Source organism: Drosophila guanche, unplaced genomic scaffold (assembly GCF_900245975.1).
Source record: "Drosophila guanche unplaced genomic scaffold, DGUA_6, whole genome shotgun sequence".
Classification (NCBI taxonomy): domain Eukaryota; kingdom Metazoa; phylum Arthropoda; class Insecta; order Diptera; family Drosophilidae; genus Drosophila; species Drosophila guanche.
This window is the reverse complement of record NW_022995747.1, coordinates 3,701,766-3,728,110: the sequence shown is the minus strand read 5'-3', so window position 1 is coordinate 3,728,110 and position 26,345 is coordinate 3,701,766. Positions and strand designations below refer to the sequence as shown.

The window sequence follows — 26,345 nt, the reverse complement described above, 5'->3', positions numbered from 1 at the left end:
TTCATTTTTCGACAGACAAATCGTAAAATCAAAACTTTCCAAACAAATTTATCAACTAAAAAGTAGAACAATTAAAAAGAAATGCAGGAAAATGGACGAACTTGACGAGGAGCGAATGTGCTGGATTTGCCTGGAGGGCGACGTGGAGCCGTCGCAGCATACGCACTGGGTGCATCCGTGCCGCTGCAGCGGCAGCAACAAGTGGGTGCATCACCGCTGCCTGAACCGCTGGATCGATGAGTTGCAGTCGCAACATCCGAAGAAGCCGATCGCGTGCCCTAAGTGCCTCACGAAGTACCTCATTTGGATGCCGCCGCTTTGTCGATTCGATGCGTTTCTAGTCTGGATTGACGACATATTGAATATGGTGTGTCCCAGCGTGGCCATGGCTGCACTTTCGACCGTTCTGTTTTTCTCGACGGTGACATTCGGGGCTCTGACAATGATACAGATTTATGGCTATAACGAGACTCTCACGTTACTGCAAGAGCAGACCACGCTAGCGTCAATCGCCCTGCCAACAATTCCTGCGGGACTTCTGCTTATTCGCCATATCAGAGTGGACAGACCATTTCTGCGTTTTCTACACATCTTCCGCAGCCGGCACCAAGACTTGCAGCCAGAGGATCTGGATGAGGAGGGTGAGCCACTGCCCGGCGCCCCGCTTGGCGACAACTACTTCGATGAACTGCCTGAAGAAAATGGTCCTGAGGACATCAACTTGCAGCTGGGAGCTCAAGTAATTTTCAGCGAGGAAGCGCGCACAGCCGCGGCCAGCTTCGTTGTGGCGCTCAGTCTGCCCAGCTTTGCAGTGCTGCTGGGACGCACGCTGTACGGAAATATAGGAAATAGATACATGGGCATCTTCCTGGGCGGCATAACGTTCCTGGGCATCAAGGGACTAGCCAGCGCCTATATGCGTCATGCCTACTTGCAACGTATGCGCGATCGCTTCGTGCTGCAGTAAAGTGCAGCGGAGATCAAGAATCAATAAAGTCAAAATCATACCGAGACATAGGTATGACACAACTGAAAACACCACTTTATAGCAAAACAGAAGGTGGATTGCGCCCCCAAACACACTTTCCAGCAGTCAGGGAACTACACAAAATATATAAAAATATACATCAAAAAATTAATAATTTGTACGATAATAAGTCTCGTATTATTAGACGCTCATTTTGCAAAATACCCGTAGAAATCACAGAATGAATGACTGAAACCCAATCACTGAATTATTCAAATTTGAGCTTAGCGAAAAAGCGATTTGCCGGCAAAATTGGATAATGAGTTTAGGCAATGCAGCAGCTGTCTGCTCTGCTCAGCTCCACCCAGCTGGCTGACTAATTTATGTATTAACTTTGAACGCTCATTAGTTTAATTAGTCAAACAAATTAACGTGGGTGGCTTACGGCAAGTGGAGTGCAAACAACAAAATGGCCGAATAAACAGAGAGAGCGAGAGGCGAAGAGAGGGGCGCTGCTCTGGCAGGAGCGAGAAGGGGAGTGTGTCGAGGTCGGTCTCCTCCATGCGAGGCGGCCCTACCGCTCGCACTTCATTAAATATACAAATACCACGGACAGTGCGGCACATGGGTTTAGGGCGGACAAAAGCTCGACAGAGCAGAAATAAATGGTAGAATATAAATTGGGAATAATTTAATTAACGCATAATTATGCAGATGGCCGCGCACTTGTAGTTTTAATTGCATTTGTCGCGAGGTCAGCGGATTTTCGATATGCCCATCGATTGGCTCAGTCTGTGTACTGTGTTTGGCTTTTAATTAGTTGTAAATCTTGCGAAGCCTGTTGAAAGGCAAATGCTAGGGCGGGGATGTAACGGGCATGGGGTGGAGCAACTGCCGCCATTGCATGCACTATTTATTTTAACAAGAGCTGCTCATTTAATACTTATTTTCACTAATTAAATGGAAGAGTAAGTACATCAGAACACCAGAGAGACAGAGAGTGAGAGCGAGAGGGCATTACACATGCGACAGGCAGAGCAATTTTCCGCTTTTCCGCAGCGTAAAAAGTTTGATGTCTATGTAAACAGCGGCTTTTGTGTGGGGCCCTTTGGTTGTGTGTGTGTGTGTGTGTGTGTCTGGCGAGCTGCCAATTTTCCTGCCCCACTCACACATACAGCCAGCCATGTATTGCTTTACATACACATGCATATGTCTACGTCTGTGTATACATACTAACGTATTCCGTATATGCAGTTCGCTGGGGCTGTTTGAGCGCACTTAAATAATGAATAATGACGAGACAAGCAATTAAAATAATTTGCGGTTTTACCGTGCGTATGCGCATCATTTAATTTTGCATGTAAAAGAGTTAAGCACTTACCCACACTGAGAGAAACTGGCAAGTGAAAGTTCTACGCGGGTGTAAATATACTCTGATATACGTGCAGCTGAGATTATTCTCTCAGTGATGCCACATGCATGCCATACATATTCTTATGTACATAATGTATGTAACTATGTAATTCCTTCCATCAATGGGGGGCCAATTAAAATGAGTGGCTGGCGCATTGGATTGGTGTTGGTGGCCGGCGTGGCGGTCGGGCGTTCATCTTAAAACTAATTAAAACGAAAAACGGCATAACAAGCTGCTCATTAAGTATCTCGTTCCAGTTCTCCCCTCTCCCCTCCCACTCGTTTTGCGGTTAATTATAGAAGAGCGGGCACGAGCAGTGCTAACGAGTGACGAGGCGAACAATAAAACGAGCTGCAGAAGCTAGAAGAAGTTACCGGATAGAGGGGAGAGAGCGGGGAGAGCATATCTAGCTGCTCCCACATTGGCATCCGCTTGCCCACCCATCCAAAACTCCATCTTCCCTTTCTCTGTGCTGCCGTTGGAGTTCATTAAGCAGCATCCTCGGCCCCAGTCCGTCCTGCGTCCACTTAACGATGTCACTTATACGCCCCATTGTGCGCTCAAACCCTGCCTGGGTCCTCCGTCCTCAGTCCTCAGTCCAGAACAGGAGCAGAGCAAAAGAGCCTATCCCCCTTTGGACAACCAACCCTCCAACCAACCCAGCACCCAAACCAACACCACTGAAGGCCACTGCTGCGATGCGTATAAACCGCAAATTGGATGCGATATTAAATCGCCTGTGCCAAAGCGCATATAAATTTTTGTTCAATTTAAAAGAATCTTTTGGCGAGAGCGAGCAAGCGCAGAGAGAGGGAAAGCAAGTGAGAGTGAGAGTGAGAGAGAGCGAGAGCCAAGTAGAGTGCAGTCTCCCTCGAGCACTTGCCCGTTTTACATAGAAAGAAGTGTCGTCAAGTCAAGTGGATAGTGGAGGGTGAATGGAGGGGGTAACGGATCCAACAATGGTTCAGTTCCAAGATGAAAATAAGAAGAAAGAAACAGCAAATAAATAAACCATCTAATTAGCAACATAATTAGAGGAGCAAGCAAATTTAAAAATTCAATTAAGCTGAAGAAAATCTGGCAGAGTGTAAGCTGCCACCCATTCTCTGTCCTCCGTCCAACGTCAATCCTCTGCCATAAAGGCACAAAGCATTCATGCATATATGACTAGGAACCACCCAGGCATAAGCGACCGAGGAAGGAAATGGAAAATGGAAAATGGAAAAGAAAAAGTAGCAACATACAGAGAGCAAATAAAATGTATGAAAAAAAAGAAACAGAAACAAGTTGGGATCCATTTCGGAAGCGGCCGAGCGCATAAACAAACAAATTTTGCGCTAAATAATTTGACAATTACTCACATCCTCACGTCCAGAGGGAGTCCCAGATATGTCCGCCTTTGTTCTCCTCGGGTTTACAGCTATTACAGTTGAGTGGAGAACTATGTAAAACAGAGAGAAGAGCAGAGCCGAAAGAGTGCCGTACCCAACCCACCCACTCGACGCTCTGCTGCTCCACTGCTCTACGGCTCTCTCTCTTCGGCTGGCTGGCTGTGGCTTAGACTCGGAACAGACCATTACATTTGCTAACGAGTGCAAGGCAAATTAAATCATTAGATGCTAGTAGAGATTAGAGATGCTAGCACGACCGACCACCCGCCTGCCCGTACGGAAAAGGAGGAGTCAATCCCACTCAAAAAAATGAACCAGAACCCACTCAATGGGGGCGTGTAGTGCTGCCAGAGAGAAAGAGAGAGAGAGAGAGAGAGAGAGAGAGAGAGAAAGCGAGACTGAGTGAGAGAGGCACTACTCGAAATAGCCCACCACCAACCGAAAACAGATTTGTGTGTGTGCTTCCCCATTTAGCAGTTGACTTGCCACAGGGACACACTCAACGGAGGCAGCGGCAGGGCCACGCATCTGCTGGATTATCAACCCGACACCAGAGCAACCCTCATTACGGTCCAGGCTCTCGCTCTGTGCAGTGTGAGTTGTCGTCGCGTTCGCTCCCCGGATTACGCTCAGGATAAGCGGATAGGATAGCATCGCCAGATATTGGGAGATACGCGCCGGCCTCAGTGGACAGTCGATTGGCTGCCATCAAGCGGACAAGACACACAACGCGCAACAACATATCGTGTGAATCGTGCAGTGATTTTGAACAGTGTATTGAACTCCAAGTGTCAGCAAGTGTATTGAGTAACGCAATCATCTCGCAGCATCAACATGGTCATGTTGCAGTCGCCGGCGCAAAAGGCCAACAGCGACAATCAGCCAACGGCCGTCGGTGGCCTAATGAGTCCCAACTCCAATCCGGATTCACCCAAGTCAAACACCTCGCCGGAGCTGGGCAACGTGGAGGCAGGTGCAGGCGGAGGAATAGCCACTTCTACGCCCCCAAAGATACCAAAGTTTATCATCAGCGCCGGCACTGGACAGCAGGCGGTGGCCAAGCAGCAGGAGCAGGAGCTGCGCTACTCCATCGAGCGACTCAAGCAGATGAGCAGCGAGTCCGGCAGTCTGATCAGTCGCCTCAGTCCCACGCAGGAGGGTTGTCCCGCTGACAAGGATAAACCCAACCACAACAACAACAACAACAACAGCCTGACAAACCACAACAATAACAATAACAACATAAATGGCAGTGCATTGCGTCGATCGCAGTCACCGCCAGCTTTGGGAGCACCCAACGTTGTGATCAACAACTTCTCCTCGCCCGCTCAACAGCGAAAGCTGCTGGAACTGAGTGCCGTGCGACAGTTGGCGCGACCGGAGCCACTGCAGCATCCACACGCAGCACTGCTGCAACAGCATCCGCATCTGCTGCAGAATCCACAGTTCCTGGCAGCGGCAGCGGCCCAGCAGCACATGCACCACCATCATCATCATCACCATCACCAGCAGCAGCAGCAGCAGCAGCAGCAGCCACATCCGCACTCGCATCCGCATGCACATCCTGGCGCTGGAGTTTTCCATCTGAGAGCGCCCAGTGCCACCAGCAGCACCACTGGCCCGCCCTCGCCGGCCACATCGCCACTGTCGCCGCCCACTTCACCAGCCACACATTCCGAGCAGCCGACGAGCTCCCCACTCGCAGGACCACTCGCAGCCAATCCTCCCGCAAATTCCAGCCAGCCACAACAGCAGCAGCAACAGATTCAACCAGCACCAGCACAGATCCTCTTAAGCAGCGGTCCGCATCCGGTGAGTCCCCTGTCCGCCAGCGACATGGATTTGGAGCGCATTAAGCTGGTGGCCGCTGTGGCCGCTCGCTCCAACCAGGCCCCAGCTCCGAGCACATCCGCGGCAGCAGCCACCGCCTCCAGCTCCACGTCGAACTCCGTCTCACCGGCTGGCCGGGATCTCAGCGACTATGGCTTCCGAATACAGCTGGGCGGACTGGCGGCAGCGGCAGCAGCTGCGGCTGCCACCTCACGCCAAATAGCGGCTGCAAATTATGCGCGCAGCGACACCAGCGAAGAACTCAATGTGGACGGCAACGATGAGGACAGCAACGATGGATCACACAGCACGCCGTCGGTAAGTGTGGGGAAAAGGGAAACAGTTCCTTGAATTAGGAATTTAAGTTATATTTTTGTGTATACCGAAAAATCAGCAATTGGCTCTTGATACAAAAAGTGTAAAATTAAATAGAATTAACCTGAATTAAAGCATTAAGTAGGTGTGTAAATATTTTAATTATAGTGATTTTATTTCTAGGGTTGTTTAGCGATTTAAAATCAAAAACATTTACTCAATTTTCTACAATTTATTACTTGAAATGATTTATTATACTTTTTTAACATTGATATTTTTGATCAGTAGAACAGCAGAGATGTAAATTTAAACAATTTCCTTGATTTTCCAGTACCCAAATATAATATTATCTATTTCCAATATGTCTTCCAGGTCTGCCCTGTAGATCTGACACGTTCAGTGACCACAAATGCCACAGTAAGTGCCAACTCTGCCTCGACAAGTGCCTCCAGTGATCGCGAGGCGGCCACCAAGCGGCTGGCATTCTCAGTGGAGAACATACTGGATCCCAACAAGTTTACGGGCAACAAAATGCCAGCCTCTGGCCATCCTTTCGGACATCCACGGCAATGGAGCTACGATCGTGATGAGGAGATGCACGAGAGATTAGACGATGATCAAAGCGAGGATATGTCTGGTGAGTTTCTTATTTATACTATGTTTAGCCTGTGGGAGTGAGTCAGTAAATCTCAAATCACTGAGGAAGTCACAAAGTAATCGTTGCCAGATTTGATTGAAAATCACTTGGAATTCAAGGCACATCCGATAAAAACACGATATCTCCTGAGTGTCTCTGGGAATACACACAAACAGACAGTGCCAGACACAGAGATAAAAACGAGAGAGCAAACCACCTGCAAACATTTGGGTTTTGCTCTTCCATTGAAAAATTACTTTCTGCCTCTCGATGGGGGAGGTAGCCACCCCATGGTGGGTAGTGGCATGTTGTATTTATACTGCTGCTTGTATCGTTTTTAGGTATGTTTTGATTTTGAATTTGCTTTTGCTTTTGCCTGCGTCCACACCCACACACACCATCCGCAAGGGTGCCACCATTTTGAAGCACTGGAGAGATTTTTCTGTTGCCAGTCACGTACCATGTGCCAGGGCTCCCAGAGCTCCTGTGCCTGCCCATGAAAGCATTTATATTTTTCGTATATTCAATGGCAAACAAATGCGCAAATACCAGAGAACCAATGCAAAAAAACAACAGCAGGAGGTGCACACAAACTTGTTTAGACCAGAAAAGGATATGCACTCATATCCAATAAGGATTTTCAATAGAATTGCTTTTAATTGATTGATTGATGTTTTAATTGGGGAAAAGCCATTGCATTTTGGGTAAAAGTTACATTTTCCTTTTTTGCTTCCACCCCCTCCTCCCCTCCTCTCTCACCCTCTCTCTCACTCTCCTCGAATGTTTGTCTTGCTGAGGATCAGGTTCCAGCTTTCCCAATGATTTTTTTTTCGTCTGCTGTTTTTCCTTCTGGTTTCTGGCTAAAATTTTTGCTGAAAATTAATTGATTTTCATGCTCGGCTTGCTGCAAAGAAATTGCTCAAATAAAAATTTGCAAATTTGATTGAAGTTGTTGTGGGGGGTTGGGGCGGGCGGGCGGCCCTTAGCTTTTGCCAAAGCGCCAAAAACGTAGAAAAAGATAAATCGCTGCGGGTGGATGGGGTTGATGGAGCTTAAGCTCAAGTTTTGAAATTGACGGAGCGGTTTGTTTGGATCTGATTATGAATTGGGTTCTCTGAATCGTTGACTTAATTGGTAATGGCTTGTGGTTAGGGGGAAAATAATTGAAATTCTGCAGCAACTTGAGCGAAAAAAAATGGTTGATCGTTCCCATAACCCATTCCCTGTGATCTCCTTTGACGCTCGCTTTGGCTGTTTGCCTTTGGCCAACATTGAAAGGGATGGGGTGAATATATGTACGCGTATATGTAGACTGCCAATTAATTTACTCACTTCAAAGTGCCATTAACACACCAGCATACGCACTCACTCTCACTCACACTCGCACTCATTTGATGGCAGCCCTTCGTTAAGCGCTTATGTACAAAATTATAGCACACAGAAAATGGCGCACAGCCAGCACCAACCTCATTATCGACCAATTCTGGTCTGTCCTGCTGTACGTGCTGTCGGCTTTTCTGTTTGTGCATTTGTGTTTGTGTTAATAAAACACAATTAACTTCATCAATGGTGGCCCCTCCGAGGGCTCCGCTCCGAACATAACTGCTAATAAAAGCGTCTGAATGGCCTCAGCACCAGCAGCAGCACCAGCCAGGAAGTGGCTGGTCCGCTTGTAAGCAAACATACGAATGGCGGAAAATAGACAGGCAGACAGACTGGCAGACACAGCGCAGGGCAGGGTAGACATTGCCACGATAATGATGTTGGAAATAATTATGTAGCCGCCGCCATGGCTGTTGCTGGCAGTTTATTGTCGGGCCTGGCCCAAGTTTACAGTCAACCCCGGACAGGGCTTTACATTCTGTCTCTGTGTGTGTGTGTGTGTCTGTGTATCTGTACATCACGCATACGCACTGTTTGCGTGCTTGTACTCAACGACTGTTGGTTGGTTGATGTTGGTGTTGCTGTAGTCATTAATTAGCAAGGTACTTAATTACCGCACATTCATTAGGCGCTTCAATGGCGCTGCTGCCCCCCCCACGTTTGGCTTGGCTCTGATTTGATGGCCTATTGGGAGGAGGTGCTAATGCGACTCTGCTTCTCTCGCTTGGCTTCGGATTAGCGTAATTATGCGGCCTTTTGTCATTGCGACTAATTAGATTTTATGGCACATACATCGTAACCCCACCTCGCCCTCTCAGCTTCGCAAATGCAGCAGCAGAACGCGCTGGTTAATAATTCATAAATATTACGCATACAAGCGGCATGCATGCAATTCTCCAAGGCGCCATTCATTCCGTTTTAGGCGCAGAGGCAGAGGCAGCAATTTGCATTTCATTTAAATTGCAAAACAAAAGTGAAGCATAAACCCAACACAAACACAAAACTAGGCAATAACTGAGAGAGAGAGAGAGCGAGAGAGAGCAACAAAAATAACACAACTTCCCCGTGTAGATACAGATACAAATTCGTACATGGCAGTGGCAGCGTGTTGCCTGCATAATCCAGATAGCCAGACCAGCGCCGAAAATGCTCCCCAAAAGTCATATGAAAAAACATGCGATAACTAAGTAAGTTGCTAAGAGGGGGGAAGGCGGGATATAAACTGGTTCTGTGCCAACATTTAAATGTGGGCGGGCAACGGATGGAGCAACAGCAACCAACCCCCGACACACACACAAAAATGTAAAATGGCTGCGAGAAACTTTTATTCTTTTTGCAGCACTCCATTTGGCAAGCGTGCTCTCTCTCTCTCTCTCGCTCTCGCTTGCTCTCCCCTGCATATGTATTAGTGTTGGCACTCGGGGGAGCACTCGCTCTCTCCGTGTGTGTGAGTGTGTGTGTGTGTGTGTGTGTCTGTCGAAAGGAAGGTTGGCTGTGCGACAATTTCTCGAGGGCACGGGCCTGGGTGGTGGAGCTCGGCACTCGCTTTTACGAGTATTTTTCGTCCATCAGCAACTCATTTATTATTTTATGAAAATGGCAAAATGAGACGACAAACGCTCCCAGGGGTCGCATTGGCCAGACGGGATGCGATTACAATGATTGCCAGTGCCACAAAGAACTTCCAAATTTATAAGCCATTTTGCTGGTGGGTGGATGGGTGGGTAAATTATGCGCCAGTTTGTGGTAATTAACACTCGGATTTCATAATTAAGTTTAAATTGTATGGCTGTAACGCCACACACCATTCCACTCGATGTCTGCTCAAAATTGCTCCATCGAGCATTCCATCTGTGCATATGAGCCTTTGTGTCTCTCTCTTTCGGCTCCATCATATCTTCAAAATTGCTTATGAAGTGCTTCTGCCAGTAATTATAATTAACTGCAGTCATTTTCGGCAATGGCAGATAAGCAGAGGCAGAGGCAGAGGCAGAGGCAGAACAGAGGCCACACGATTCTGCCATATAATGATGATCAGCATCAGCATCAGCATCAGCCCTTTATGAGGGGCCATTGACTAAACGACGACCCAAGACTCGCAAGTTGTGGAAACTTTGAATTATTCTTGGCCAAAGTTGAGAGTCGACTCTCAATTACATCCACACACACACACACAGAGACTCACACACTGGCAGATTCTGGCTTACTTGCCGTAAATATGCATAATCCTTTCAGTATAATTAAACGTCGGCTCACAGTCAGCTGTAAATATTGAACTTTTGCCTGTCTGGCCAAATGGCTCTGCATGCCCTCACCCCGCCCTACCAGGCATTACGCATTCGCCATGTTGCAGCGTTCAGTTGAATGGCCATCGTAATTAGGCGCTCCCACCTCCTACCCGCTTGCGGTTGCAACGCTTATTAACCAGCTGTGGCCAGTGGCTCTCGCCCCTTCGACTTTTCCGCGCTCTGTTTGCCAGCGCATTAAGCCTCCGACTGCCAGTCAGTCCGTTGGCTGGTTCCCCTTTCGTTTTGTGTGTGTGTGTGTGTGTTTTTGATGCTGGTAATTCAATTGACTCAAACCCATTGTGGTCAGGGCCAGTCGTCGACTCACATTCGGTTAGGTATTGATGAGGCAGGCTGCCAGGACGATGCGGCGGCGGCTGACGGGCATCTAATGTGCCATTAATGCATATCAAAGTGGCTGCAAACACTCCACAGCCCATTACCAGCGATAATGGGGCACCGTCTGTCTGGCTGTCTGACTGTCTGTCTGTCTGTCTGTCTGTCTGTCGCTGGCCGCTGAAAATTCGTTAAATATTAAATGAAGCGTTCACGTAAATTTTCGGTTTAATTGGCGCACTGTCTGTGGTGCGCTTTTAGGCGCATCTGCCTACACTCTCTGCCCCATCTAATTTCATGCAAACATGGCCAATCATGTTGACCAATTACCGGGGCAGGGCCATGCATTTTCCATGCAGACGAAAAACATCTTTGATGGAGGGTTGACACTTTTCTCGACCCTTTTTATCGCCTGACTTGCTCAAGGGGTTGCCGTTTCATGTTGCCCCCAATCGCTTTTCTCCCCGCAGCGAAATTTGTTAACAAGCAAAGTTTTAATGGCCTTAAGCATGATCCGTTGTCTGGGTTGGGTTTGGTTTCTTAAAGGTGCAGTCAAGAGATTCCATAAGAGAATTACGCTATGTGGCAACATCCACAGTGCTCGCCAGTTGGTCAGTGTGGGCGCTGCCTTAATTGAATTTTGATTGCCGTATCGATTGCAATCAACTCTGATCCAATCCCAAGCTACTGCCCGGTCCATCAGCCATTCACATGTGCGCCGAAAAATTCCAATTAATTCAACAATGATGCGGTGGTGGCTCAGAGGTGATTGATTTCATATCCGTTTGCCAATCGTGGACACTGGCCATCCTTGATGGATGGCCACTCGTTCGAGGTCTGTTGACTTATGCAAAAATTATCATTCTTTCCCACTCTCTCTGCATTGCAGCTCAGGATCTTAATGACATGGATCAGGATGATATGTGCGATGATGGCAGCGACATTGATGATCCCAGCAGCGAGACGGACTCCAAGAAGGGCGGCAGCCGCAACGGCGATGGCAAGTCTGGCAGCGGTGGTGGTGGTGGCGGCGGCAGTGGCGGCTCCAAGCCACGACGTGCCCGCACCGCCTTCACCTACGAGCAGCTCGTGTCGCTGGAGAACAAATTTAAGACCACGCGGTACTTGAGCGTCTGCGAGCGACTGAATCTAGCACTCAGCTTGAGCCTGACTGAGACACAGGTGAGCAGCCGTTCCGTTCCCCTTGGACATAATCAAACATATCCACAGATCGTTAAATTTTCTATTGAAATTTGCTTGCTCAGGTGAAAATCTGGTTCCAGAATCGTCGCACCAAGTGGAAGAAACAGAATCCGGGCATGGATGTCAACAGTCCGACAATACCGCCACCAGCGGGCGGCTCCTATGGACCCGGTGCCTATGCGAGCAGTTTGCTGTATCCGCACGCTGTGCCATATCCACCCTATGGACCCTACTTCCATCCTCTGGGCGCCCACCATCTGAGCCACTCGCACTCATAAAATTGCAAGATGCAACAGCGTTTGTTGCAACTCTTCGAAAAGCGAGGGAAGCCGCCCGAGGCGACGAGGACCCCCAGTGGCGGGGGAACGAACAGATAAATCTTGTAAATGTCGAACTGCTTTAAGTGTGTGTTTTAGTGTCTCTAGTACATTAGTTTTTAGTTGTATTTTTGCTGTACATAGTTCGTTTGAAAAATAAACATAAACCATAGATACGATATGATATGATATGATATGATATGCTAGCGCTTAGAGAACCTCGAATGCCATATCTAGAATTAAATTATAATATTACTTGTAGCGTTTAAGTGGCAAGCAAAATCAAAAGCAGAGCAAACCAAAAATTGCATAAATGTCAAGTGAAAAATAAACATTTTCAAAATAAACCAAAGCGTATCCTTAAATCACATTGCCGAATATCCATTGTACTCACGAGGGTGCGAGGGATAAAACAATTTATCGCAGAGCAGCAGAGACACAGAGACACAGATACAGATACGGATGCAGAGGACACAGAACAGAGGCGTGTGAAATGGCAGGACAACAATGCTAAGTCAAGTGTAAAATTTTAAATTTGCTTCTCATTTGCCATGAGCGGCTCAAGCACTCACACACACTCTGAGCACACCACCCAAACACTCATTCAGTCAGTCACTCGCCCGGCCATTCAATTATGTGGCAAACGAATGCGAATACGAAATTTCTTAATCCGATTTGTGTGATACAATGCCAAGCGAGCGGGGCCAGATCTTTTTCTGGGTGGTCGGAGGAAGAGGTTGTCAAAACAGTGACAAGCAAATGAATAAACTCACGCGCGCACACCTCACCCATTGATATTATAATCGCCAGAAGCGGAACAGCACCGCAATTGCCTGTCCACGTCCCAGGTCTGAGCCAAGATGCGTATAATTGAAACAGAAATCCATGCATGGCCGCTGCCAGCTCGATGCTCAATGCGGATTGACTGCGACTGACTGCGAGCTGACAGCGACAGCGGTGCACAAAGGGAACAGAACAGCAAGCGAATACCCCCGGAAAATCCCTTTATGTCTATTACCATAGACAAAGACACTCTGTGAAAAGTTGCATAAGCGAAAACATTTCCAGGAATTCTTTCTGCTTCCTTTACTGGACTTCTTTCTGCTGCTTTTACTCGGAATTTCTTTGGTTCTTGGCCACTGCATTTGCTCGCTAAATAAATTATTAAACATTTGGTGCTTTTACATTTGTTTGAAGCTTTTGCTTAAGTACTTTGCAATTAGTCGCACAAATCCTATTTGCACCCACATATACATTTACGAGTATGTGCAAACTCTCGCTTGTGTATCTGTGAATAAGTTGGTGTGCGTTAATTTCTGCAAATGTAAGTCGCTAAATTATTCAGCTGCAGACATGTGAGACATGTGAGCAAATGCTGGTGCACGCCAGAGCGCAGGACTGGGCTACAAGTGGGAGCTGCTTGTTTAATTTGCATAAATTTAAATGCTAATTTTAGTTGCACACTCGTTTTGGGCCACAACAGTTCTGATGGAACGACAGGTGAGTGGGAATCTTGAGCATTGCAGAATCGAAATGAAATCGAAATTGAGTCTGGATAGGTTTTTCCCGATCTCATATATCACAGGACACTTGTCTGATTATTCACGACTATAACTATGTCCTTCATTTGGCATTTTCTCAGACGCCACATTTTCCCACAGCGAGTCCTTAGTCACACTTTCACACATGTGTCTGTTTGTGGTTTGATCCGCTTCTCCAGCTACTCCAATTCAGACCCCCAGGTGGCAGTTTCAGAGAGTCACTTCATCCGGACAGCAGCCACCTACATATGGATGTACATTGTTGGGAGTAATCTACACCCGAATCCCATGGCTGCGTGTCTAAGTTACACCCAATTTCGACTCGTATTACAAATTAAAATGTGCCGCAACCCACAGACAGGCACGCAGACGGAGAGACAGCAAGGAAGACCCATTTCCACGGACATTGAGAGGGTGAGAGTGCGGCATGACAGCGTTTTAAACTGATTAGCTGACACTATGAGATGGGCTGCCTTTCTCCGACTGCGGCTGCGGCTGGGGCTGGGTTCTTAGACTGCCACGGGTCAATGAGATGCTAAGCGTATGACAAGCATTGAAAGGGTGTCGTCGGAGCAACCTTCAAAAAGATTGTTTAATTTTTAAGCAGCAGCTTCACTCTCCCCTCTCAGCAGCCGAAAAAATCTCTCTCGAATGGAGGAAGGAGTCGACGGTCGGCAAGGATTTACAGGAATTTGTTAGATGTTGCTTTGTGGCTTTGACAGTTTTTTTTTTCTAGAGGAGGCGATTGATGGATTTGCCTTTGCTTCTGCTCTACACTCACAGTTCAGTGAGCATATCCTGGCGGGGCCCGTGTCTCGATTGATTTATTTGCCTCGAGTTCCCAATTTAGTTTTTTAAAGTTTCTGCTAAACGCCCAAAACTGTCAACGGTGGCAACGCGTTTGGCTGGGAAAACTCAGCCTAGGATTTATGATTAATCGCTGGTAATTATATTGATTAATTGCCTTATTAGAGTCGTTCTCCGTCGCTTTGGCCTTAGGCGTGAGAATCGAATCTCCATCTGCGGCTGCTGTTATGGATCATAATTCTACGCCATGCGGCGAGGGGAAGTCTAGGGAGCGTGCTATGATTTGTTGTAAAGAATACTTTAAAATAGAACAGCTCCGTTACGTACCATTCCATTCGATTGTCCCCCTCTTTAATTACCAGAAAAACCATTTGTCGCAAATGTTTTTCTTTGTGTTTTTGGCTGTTCGTCTGGCAAATAAGAGAGTAAACTGCCGCAGCTTTTACTCCTTGGTCAAGGCATAATATTTCATTACATGCTGCGCTTTTGCTTTGTTTCTGTTGCCGTTTCAACCATTTCGACGGGGCACTTAAAATTAAGCGTGCCCAAATCCCCAAAGACCACAAGCCCAACATAAACAAACTAACTGAATGAATGCAGCAGAGTTCCGGGGCCCGTCCTTCCCCAAGGAATACGCCAGGAGCGGGCTGTGGGCTGTGGGCTGTCGGGCCACCGCAATCATAAAAATAATAACCACATTATTGTGTTTAATAATGAAAAATATCATTTTCGGCATAACTTTTGGCTTTTGTTTGTGCAGGCCACCCCAGAGCCAGACCCCCCACCATTTTCCCAGGGCCACCCGCATTTTGGTTGGTTGGTTGGCATCACAAAATCAGAGCAAAGCAACCCTTAACATTTTCGCCTAAGCATATTTTCTAAATTATCGCCAGCCATGGGGGAGTCGTCTCGGAAATCGGAGTCTGAATCGAGTGCCTTTTCCTTAATTTGTGGGTGTACCTCCCCCAACTGCCGCCCCTGGCAAAAGCCATGCAAAAGGGGTGCGTCTTGAGTACCTGCTGGCTGGCATCCACATTCACCCTCCCGGCTGGAACTTTGTTGTTTTTATTGGCATGTTGACTCTTGAAATTAGTTTTTAATATGCGCAAATACTTTTGCATATTCCGAGCCCTGCCAAGTGCACACCCATCCAGCCGGGCTCGATATGGCCAGATGCCCTTATCAGATACACGTTCATATCGCGTACACGCATAAAAAGTGTAAATATTTGTTAACAAACAAAATGCAATCCACCAAATTGTTTACCCATTCTGCCGCACCACCCCTCGGGCACACTGAGGGAAAAATCGCTGCATATTGACATCAATTAAAGTGCATCAAGTCGACACTCCAAACTACAAACAATGTAATTCACAACAAATGTGTTTGAAAATTGCTCGCCGCCGACTCCGAATCCGTATTCGAATCTGGGCAAACGGTAACAGGAACTATTCATTAGCTAACCCCAAGGGGCAGGCAAGCGGCAAGGGGCTTACACACAAAAAAAGGTTCAACAAGGACCAAGCCACAGCATCCCAGTCGGGGGTATACACAGCTACCCTTGTTTCAAAAAACTTCGTGTGGCGAGATACGGAAGCAGGAAGAATCAGCAGGAGCCAGGACCAAAGCCAGAGGCGACAGCGGCCACATTTGAGTGCGTTGATTTGCGCCTTGAGCTGGTTTTCCAGGGCGGGCCGTGGAGGTCAACGGGAATAGTTCTATAATGAACAAAACACATTGTAAATTGTCCTGCTGGCATGGCAAATGGGTACACAAGTGTGCAGAGACCCCACAAAATACAGAAATACACTCGAAGAAATATTGCAGCTGGAAGAGCAGATATTTTATTCTAAAAAGCTAAAAGAAAATGCGTTGAAGCAATTCGAATTTAGAGAACTTTTGTGGCTACCGAGAACTTCCTTCTATTTCTTCAGTGCATTTCGCATCTTCCCTTCTGGCACTCACTTAGGCATGCAAACAAAATGGCAACTCCAACTCAATTTCCTCTGGCGCATTCTGCTAAGTGTAAGTCGGGTCGGGGTCGTTCGATGTAAAAGGCAAATTAGCAAAAACCAGCCCGGCAATTTAAAATAAAATGTTCTTGGGCCACCGCACCAGACCCAGGCAGAGAGAGAGAGAGAGAGAGAGAGAGAGAGTCGAGACAATTCTCAACTGCCTTTTACTCTATTAGAAACTTGTCCCCAGACGATTCAATTTAACTACCCAAGGCAAAAAAGACACTGACACTGCAGGCCTGAGTGCCTGACTGCTCGGCTGTGGCATTCTCGGTTGAGGCACGCACAAATCACAGCCACCACCAAGGACAGGGCAGGACGGGGCTGGGCAGGGCAGGCGATACAATACACATGCAAAACTGCTGCCACAGCTAATTTAATAATTTATCATTTGGCTGCGAGGCAGCAACAAAAGATTATTCAAATTCGCGTGTTACACGGACGGGAAGAACGGATCGTATGGGATGGCAAGGCATGAGATCTGATGGGTTGGGTTGGGACATCAACTGTTAGGGTTGTGATTGCCATAGAGGAAGTGTCGAGCCGCTGGCAATGCAGCGCAATAATTTACAAATTTCCACACCCCCCGAAAATGAAGAGGGGTACTGAATACACAGGGGCTAAGGCAAGGGGTGTAGTGTGTCATTTGTTAAATTATTTAAAATTAAATGATGTGGCAGAATTCAAATTTCTCAACGCACTATGGCAGAGTGTCGGGAACTATTCTAATTGGCGCAACTAATGGCGAATGCAACGAATCGTAAAGCAAATTGCCAACAAAAGGCAAACAAATCCTTGACAAACATAGAACGAAAACGAACCCTTTGACGGCGTGGACCTGAGCTGCGAGCTCTTGAAACAAATTTGTTTACGCTGCGTTGTGAAATATTTTGATTTATATAGACAGGCACTCGACATCTCTCGACATCACACACAGGAGAGTGGGGCAGAGCTCTCGTCCTGGTCGCATGTGTAATCCTTTCGTGCCCATTTCAATTGTTCGATTTGACAAATTGATTTTCACTTTTAGTCGCTCGAATCGGTTCGCTCTGATTGCTTTTGGCTTTGGTTTGTTTGCTTTGGAAATTGGCATTTTCGTTCCTACTACTGCCACTGCCACTGCCATTGCCACTGTTGTGTCTCTTTCACATTTTTTGGCCACATGTGCGTAAATATTTATTTAGTTCTGGCCACACCACAATCAGTTTAGTTTAGGCACGCCCTGCCACACCACCACCACATTGTCGCCCATCATTTAAATGCATGCAAATTGTTGGCTTTCCTCCAGATCCCATACACAGAGCAGACCCCTTTTGCCTCTCTCTTTCTACACTCTCGCCTTGACTCGATTACGAGATGCGCTAACAGGAACACGACAACTTGGTTGAAATTTATGTGCCATTGGGCAAGGGAACGCTTTAGCCGAAAAAAAAAACAAAGAGAATATTAATTGCTTTTGCAAATGGAGTGCGCTATCCAAAATGGCGCTGACCAGCTAGTACTACACATAGTTGGTAACTTGGCCTTTTGTGTTCCGGCCATAAGTGGAGAGCATTTTTTCCGCCCCTGGCTAGGCATACACTGAGAGACAGAGACAAGCAAAACTTAAGCCACGAACGAAAAATTCCGCTAGAAATAAACTGAAAGAATTCCAGGGAACATCCAAAAGGTTTCGAAATGCTAGTTAGGCTTTCCACCTTTAAAGTACTTGAATATATTTATATTTTTACTGGACATGACTTTAGTTAGCTATCGAGTCTGTAAATAATATTTACATATCCGATAGATTAGAAAGAATTTCCGAAACATGCTCCAAAATGAGCTTTAACCCAAAGTTCATTATATTTTCTTTATATTTTAACCTTATCCTGAGCTTGTCTGCCATTTCTCTCAGTGCTGTGTGTGAGCTTTGCATATGGAATCATAATTTTTTTTCTTGTCCGCCATGTCACTAAACCGGCCATTGTTCTCGTAAACTAAGCCCGGCAATTGCAGATTGCTACCCCCAATTCCAGCCGACACATTTTCTATGTACGAGTGTGGCAGAGTAGTGGTATCCCTGCCCCACCACGTTGGCGAATATAAATTGCGGCTTTATCAAAGCTCACGTCAAATCTCGTTTAAATTAATGAGTTTGAGCACTTTTTTGTTGTGTTTGCTAGGCACACGGCTGGCGCCTCTAGTTTGAAATTCAGTTTATTTATGCGTCATAAATTGCAAGAAAAAACGATGGAGACCATGCACCCGGAGACCAGACCATGAGGCGAAAGGCAAGACAGGAAACGTTGCCGCCGGGCAAAGCGTTAAAATTATGAAACATTGTTTGGCACTTTGCGATGAAAGCTGAAATCGATTAGGGGGTATGCCATGGAGGGTAGCAGTCTCTCGCTCTCTCCAATGAAGCTCTCTCTGTGCAGTGCTGCCACGGCAAGTGTGAAATGAGCAGCGGTTAAGTAGTCATAAACTTCCAGGCGCAGAAGCAGCAACAGCAACAGCAACAGAGACTGCCTCGAGTTAATTAAAATGTTTAGCCTGCCGAAGTGTTGATAATGACAATCTATATGTATATATACACAAGACAGGAGAGGGAGAAGACGGGGGCCAGAGACGAGTCGACTGCAAAGTTATTAAAGTTATTGTGGCGTGTAATTAGCTGACGAGCTGTCAACAATATAAGAGTCCTCTGACTCTGACTCTGCCTCTGTCCCTGCCATAGGACTGCCTCCAGCGGATGGATCATTTTATGGGTCCTTGCTTTGTTTGCCAGCCAAATTGTCGACTGATAAATCAATTGCGAAGGCGCTGATTATGGTGGGAGAACTGAGATATTATCGCTGCGGGGTGAATTCTCGTCTCCGAGTTATTTGTTTAATTGACTTGTGAGCAGTGTTTTACCCTACCCTCCCCAGCACAGACTTTGACTTCGACACTGACAGTCAGTCCATAACTAATTTTGTGATTTGGCATGCTGTGGCGTAAATTACGGGTCCTATTACAGGACACAAAGCATGGCAAATGCCGACACAATTATGTCACGCAGTCGTGTCGGCATCTCTTTTATCATCATCATTGGATTTAGTGCGCTTCCGTTTACATACCACCTTTCGATTGGTCACGATTGGCTCTGCCCCAAGGCGCCGGCAGCTCCAATTGCAGAGAGTCTTTCCCTCTGTCTTCAGTCTTGCGAGTGGCTGTGTCTGGCTACTTCCTGCAATTGTTTTTTGTATTAATTAATTTAATTTGTTGCCGGGGCGAAAAGTTGGCCAGTCCTAATTGAAAAATGCGCCTAAGCTGATAATTAGCATTTTGTGATGGGAATGGGAGAGGGGAGTCGGAATGGGATTCAATTACTCATACTTGAGGCGTGAATGGAAAAGTTTCGGACAGTCGGCAAACTTTTGCCTTAGTTCCCAGGCTCTCTCGTCCTTCAAGTGACCGCTGCTGCTGCTGCTGCTGCTGCTGCAACTCTAATTGGGCACAAAATACAGAGACACACACGAGCAGAACGTTGCAAATTGTTTTATCACAGTTTGGGACAAACCTTTTGCCGGAGTATTCGTCCTTCCACTCCCACTCCCACTCCCACTCCCTCACTCTGCCTGCCACACACTCAATTAAAACTCAAGACCCATCATAATGCCTGCGCCTTTTAGTCTTGATGTTACAACCTTTTCGAATCTCTTCTCCTTTTTTGTTGCTGTAAAAAAGGATTTACTTTGATTCTTTTTCTGCACAATTTTTTGTCGTGTTTTTTGGGCTGGAAAGGTGGACATCGTCGTCGTCGTCATCTAAAAAGTGTGTAAAGTTTAAAGAGCCTTAAGGGATTATGCGCACAAATGTGTTGAAATTCGGGTCTTAATGATAGACCAAGTGCCAAGCTAACCAACCAAAAAAAAGAGAGACTGTAGCAAAAAAATGTTGCTGAAATGTTTCTCCACAAAAAAAAAGGACAAAAAGGCAAACATTTTGGGCCGTGGCTTATGGCCATTTATAGATAAGAAGGTGGCTCGGAAAATTGCCAAAGCTCTGGCACTCGACCCGATTGAGTGGCTGCTTATTAGTGTCCTGCCAACTGTGTCCCCAGTCCGCAATCCCCTGACCATTCTACAGCTGCGACAGGGATAAGTGGGCATAAGCCTGCAAAGGAACCTTTCTCTTTGCAGGCGAACATTTGCCAAGTTTTCTGCAGGGGCCAGTGGCTGAAAGGCAGAATCAGCGTCAGATCACGGACCAACAACTAATTTTCATTTAATATTTTTGTAATATGCCTTTATTTACATTTATTTGTTTGTCCAGCGTTGACTCTCGCTGACATTTCTACCCGCTGATGTTTGCTTCCCCGATTGTTTGCCCAATTGTTTGTCTGTTTGTCCCCTGCCGAAATCTGTCAACTTCGCATTCGAGACTCTGCTCAAGTGGACTTCTCGAGTGACTCTCCGGGAGATGACTTGTCACGTGTCCAAATATTGTTGTTTACACAGCCTCCACGAGGACAGTTTGGACCGAAGTAAAAGTACCAAAAATCACTAAAATTATAACAAAATATATAAATACAATTGAGGCTTAAGGAGCATAAAGATTTCAAATTTTGAGCTGTATTATATGGTGTTTTCTTTGTGAAGGAAGTCCCATGAGTAGTGCATTTTTTCGCCACTTTCCTCTGTCAAACTTTCAATTCTGTAAGCTCTGACCACATCCCGTTGCTGTCATTATTCCCCTTTCTCTGCCTGGCTAACTTTTAGTTCAAAAATTGCTACCTAGACAAGATACAACTCGTATAAGCACTTGGCATTCGGCAAATTCCTTTGGGCTCATGCTGCGAACCCAACCGGAGGCCTTCCTGTCCCCACCCAAAAGCAACGCCCCATTACAGGCAACAACAATGCGAAATAGCAAAAACAAAAGGCAATCAGAAAAGGCGCACTGCTTAAAGTAAAACAAAAATAGAATAAAATACAAAACGGAAAAGGAAATGAAATACTTGCAGCTAAGTTTCCACTTTTCATGGCCGTTGAGGGTAAATTATACTACGTGAGAGTGCACATGGTGAAATTCCCAAACTCTACTTAGTGTCTCATCATCAGTGAGGCTTGGGTACGAGGCATAAGGTGGGGTGTGTGGCTGTTGGTGGTGCGTTACCGGAATCAAATATAAAATACATTTAAAAAAGTAAACTTCTAGGTATTAAGCAGCAAATGCAGAGCACAGGCAGCAAAAGAATCGGAATCGAAATCAGCATCAGCATCAGCAGCAGAGCAGACAGAAAGACAAAGCCGAGTGGATGGGACACTAAGTAGCAAATGCAACTGACTCTGTGGCAAGTGGCTTACACTTACACCATCCTGCCAGCACTCTCAGGAAGGGGCAGGGCTAGGGGCGTATGTTAATTTGGTTGCTACACAAAGTGAGATTGATTTCGGCATCCGTACACTTGACTTGAGTCGATTTAAAATTTCTGCCACCACAACAGCAGCATGAAATATTCAAATGGAATTCAATCGCACACACACACTTCGATTTGTTCTCGAGTGCGACTCCAGACACAGTCCGGACCGGGAGAGCTAGAGGATTCCAGGGCCAGAGCCAGGGACAGGACGGAGCATCGACAGCTCTTAAGTGCGGTTTGCAAATGTCAATTGGCCGTTCGGCCAAAATCGAACCGGTAACCGATTGCATTTTAATTTTCCATCTCCCTTTGGGGCAAATGCCTTTCCTGCTGTGGCTTCTACGTCTAGGTTCTGTGTCTGCCGAAGAGATTGGCAAACCTTACAGAAGCTGGCATCGATCTCGTTTTCTTATTTACATTAAAAGTTGTTTGCATTCACTTAAAAGGATAAGCAATGTCCTTTTAATGGGTTTCAAATTGAATAAAGGATTAAGTTGTTAGTTTAAAATTGAATTGCGTGCGGAACCAGCCCAAAAGGGTTCGTTTTGCGCCCCAGGGACACGGAACCAGGCACCAGGCACCATCCCGGGTTGCCATCCCATTTCACGCTGCTGCCAGCAAATCGAACATCGAACAATGAAGAACAAATATGTGAATGGCATAAAAACCAATAGATATAACGTCCTGAAGCCCATACACTAATTAGCAACGGCAAGCACATTAGCGACGACAGTCCTGGCAACGAGCGGCATTGAAATCCTTATAGAATCGGAGCCCGACATTGCGCTCTGAGGTTGACAGCAACCAGTAATAATTATTTGGCAATTTTGGCAAATCAAATTGATGCGCGGGGCATTGTCATAGCGACCAGATGCGTGTAACTTCGTGCAGGTGTCGCCGCGCAGCGCAGTATCCTGCAAGTCCTTTGCTCACTTTCTGCCAGCGTAAAACTTTAACGAGCACATTAGCAACATCCCCGGAATGAGTCGCATTCATTCTTTGGTGTGGCAAGGGGAGCAGGCCAGCCAGCCAGCCAGCTCTGCAGCGATTTGTTAAGCCCACCTCATGCTGCGACCTGGACAGGACAGGGCTCACAATTAGTTGCCGGTGGTCGGGCTGCTCATTTTAAAACTGCCAAGTGAGGGCCAACCCAAAGCTTAGTTCCCCGTCTCCTCTCGTCTCGTCTCGTTCTTATTAAAACAGATTTCCTCATTATAGCAGCAGCAGCCCCGAGAAAACCAAAGCCATTTGCAAATGTCCTGCCCGAGTGGCTGGGGCGATTCTTTGTTCCGACTTTGGACATTTCGAGTGCCACCACAGAGTTGTGTTTGTGGGGGACTAGTTTCCGAGTGAGGGGAGGAGGTCCCTTGGGGCCGATCCTTGCTCTGTCCCGTGTGTGATTGAGAAAAATCTGGCGCAACAAATGAAACCGAGCCAACATGAAAGGTGATGCTCCGTAATTGTGTTCCATGGCTTTGGTATAAATTAAATAAATTGATGCCACTGTAGTGGCAGTGTCCCGATGATGGTTTAAGCCAAATGTAGCGTGAATCTTAAGCAGAAGTTACAGCAGACAAATGCAAATAAATTAATCCTTGTAAATGTAACATCAAAAGATACTTTCTCAAGCTGGGGCTGCTCTGCTCGGCTCCTTGTGGCTGCTTAGCCCTGCCGCAATTCGCGTATTATAATTACTGTAGTTTGTTGTCTGCCACAGAGACAGACAAACTCCTCCCCCACTCGCCCTCTTCATGCTGTTTTTCTTGGCCAAAACTTCCTGGGGGCCAAAGAAAACACGGGTGCAAATGTCTGACTCCTGCCACCCAAAAAGTTATTTGCCGTTGCGTCTCCTTTAATTATGTGCTGGCTTTGTAATGTCACACTTAAGAGGATTTTGCGCAGAAAGTGGCAAAGTAAAGGGTAGCAGTGACATAAATAATCAACCAGCGAAGCTTTAGCTCTCCCCACTCTGTGCCTCTGCGAATGCTGATAGTTTTATGTTTGTTGCTGACAAAGCTGGGAAGAGCGAGGGGGTCCAGGCACTTGCTCAAAATTTGTGAACAATGCTCGATGTGGCCGCGTGGCTCTTTGCGGGCTCAAACAATGGCAACAACTGTAACCGATTTGCCAGCGGCGTTCACATAAGTATGAAGCGGCAGCAGGAGGAGGCAGAACTGGAAGACGGGCCACGGTCCGGGGTCCCCAGTTGACCGAGGCACACGCCCACAGTATAAACAACTCAATTTGAATGCATTTAACCGCGTAATTGAGCCACGTGCCACGGACTGCTACGCGTGCGCTATTTGTGGCCAACCATCACCGCCTGCCCGTTCGAAACTCTTCTGCCTGGTAGCCCCTGCTACTGTTCCTGTTGCCCTTCCCCCTTCAATCAGCCTTCCGTTCTAAGCGAACCAAATTGCAAACCAATTGGCATGCAACTGGTTTTGGTCACGGCGGGCTAATGGGATGGCCCAACGGCGGGTGGCCCAGTCAAATGCCCAGAAATTAGTGCGTAAATGTTTTCTCACCAAATAAAAACGTCCGACTGGCAAACTGGCAGCCTGGCAGCCTGGCAGCCTGGCAGCCTGGCGATGGTTTGTGCGGCTCTAACTTGGCTGTACTGTCCTGTCTGGCCTTTGTTCCTCATTTCGCTACGCTTTCTGGGAAATTAACTGCGAATTATTTTGGACAGATGAGGCAACGCGTTGCCTTTTGCTGGCACTGGGCAAGGACACACGTTCAATTTCGTTGAATTTGCAATGCATTTCAAAAAGGGAAAGTCCGCTTGACAGGTGATTGGTCCCAAACGGATGAGGCTGCCTATTCTCATGATGATGATGAATTGAGGACGCGTGCTGACTAAATGTAAGCCAATTGCTCAGTCAAGTAGGCAAAACAAGTGTGAGAAACGATATCAAATTCGCGAAAATTTTAGGGCTGCCAAATGAGATTGTATTACACTTTTATGGCAAAACGTTTTAACGTTAAATATATGTTTCGAAACATAGTTAACATTCGTTTAAATACAGAAAATGGAAACAAATTTAAGTCCAAGAGCCTTTTGATACAAACAACTTTCATCAGAGCATGGACAATGCATTCACAATTTGCGTAAATATTTTACTTTGCTTTCAAAATCTAGGAGTAACTATTGGAATCTTAGGTATATTTTGACGGGGTGTAGTTTGAACAAACTAATAGATACAAAATCGAAAAATGTCAAATATTCGATACAAAAGTAATCCTAAATGTTTGGTTCTATGTCCATGAAGTTGTCTGCAATAATCTGTATCAAATATAGCTTTTAACAATACTATATTAGAGTACGGGCGTAACCAGCAATGACAATTAAATGTAATGTTTTAAAGGCGGATGTTCCACCAATAGTTCCAATATGTTCTAGTTGCTGCTCCACACCCTTTTTATATGTCTCAGTGTTCCGCCTTTAATCGACCATAAGCACAGCAAATATAATTTTCCAGCACAAAGGTAGTTTACAGTTTTATTGCCCATGCGCAATTTCAAATATTAATAGCGCCGAACAACAAAAAACAGAAAGCGAACCAGTTGCAGCTCGCAGTTCGGTTAACTTCCGGGGACAAACAATGGTAAAAAAAAGCGAGTAACACTTCCTACTGGCAGAGCTCTAGCTCGGAAGCTGCTCAGCTTCAATATTACATGAGCACAAATTGCAATTTAATCCACAGATGTCAGCATTACGATCAGTGTCGCTGTCTCTGCCTCTGGCTCAGCCCTTTTGCACGTGCCCGGGCTATGGCTATGTCTCTGGCTATGGCCACTGTTCCGGCTCTGCTCGGCTACAGGGCGTGTGTCAAGCTGAAAAATGGTATTAAAGTCACATTGACAATCATCAAAATGTGATTCGCTTGGAAAACAACAAAGAAAAATCCACCCCCCTCGAGCAGGTCTGACTCAAGACACATGTGCGGCCCACACACACAACCACCCACCCATCCCGCTCCCTGGCGACACTTTAGCGTATCCGGCCACTCCCCTCCCCGCTGGCCAAGTCTCTGTCCACCCCGCGTACTCTTCATCAAAATGCCCTGCGCAAATCTGTCATATAACTTTGGCAAAAGGACTCTTGGGAGCTTGTTTATGTCAACTTCTGGCCATAATTTATATGTGCCCCTGCCACTGTCCCGGCACTGGCATATGTATGCATTTGAGATGTCCCAGTGGGCGTGGCATACTTATTAAATTTTAATTGCCATCGGATAGGGTGCCGCATACTCGTACCCGCATTGTGTGCCGAAGACACTAGCAAATGGCAAAACTAAATGAACTAAACTAAGTCGCGACTTTATCTACCACTCACAATTAGACATCCAACTTGGCTGCTCATGCGAATGTCATTCGCAGTCTCGCTCTGGCTCTCCGGCTCTCCGGCTCTCCGGCTCTCAGTCTCCATAATCATCCCACTCCCTAGTCGGGGAGTTCTCTGTCGCTTAGGTTCTCTGTCCCTGCAGTTCCCATTTATCTCCACTTCGGCAGTGG

General features: G+C 46.6%; 2 protein-coding genes across 2 annotated transcripts; both read left to right on the top strand.

The window, feature by feature from the left end:
• LOC117583424 (E3 ubiquitin-protein ligase MARCHF5-like) lies at positions 1-1,112 on the top strand. Its single transcript, XM_034271721.1, has one exon. The coding sequence runs from the start codon at positions 92-94 to the stop codon at positions 965-967; it is 876 nt and encodes a 291-aa protein (XP_034127612.1). The 5' UTR covers positions 1-91; the 3' UTR covers positions 968-1,112.
• A 3,161-nt stretch (positions 1,113-4,273) lies between these two features.
• On the top strand, positions 4,274-12,393 carry LOC117583423 (homeobox protein slou). The gene is made up of 4 exons (XM_034271720.1): positions 4,274-5,920; positions 6,290-6,554; positions 11,448-11,740; positions 11,824-12,393. The coding sequence occupies exons 1-4, from the start codon at positions 4,607-4,609 to the stop codon at positions 12,037-12,039; spliced, it is 2,088 nt and encodes a 695-aa protein (XP_034127611.1). The 5' UTR covers positions 4,274-4,606; the 3' UTR covers positions 12,040-12,393.
• Positions 12,394-26,345: the final 13,952 nt, after the last annotated feature.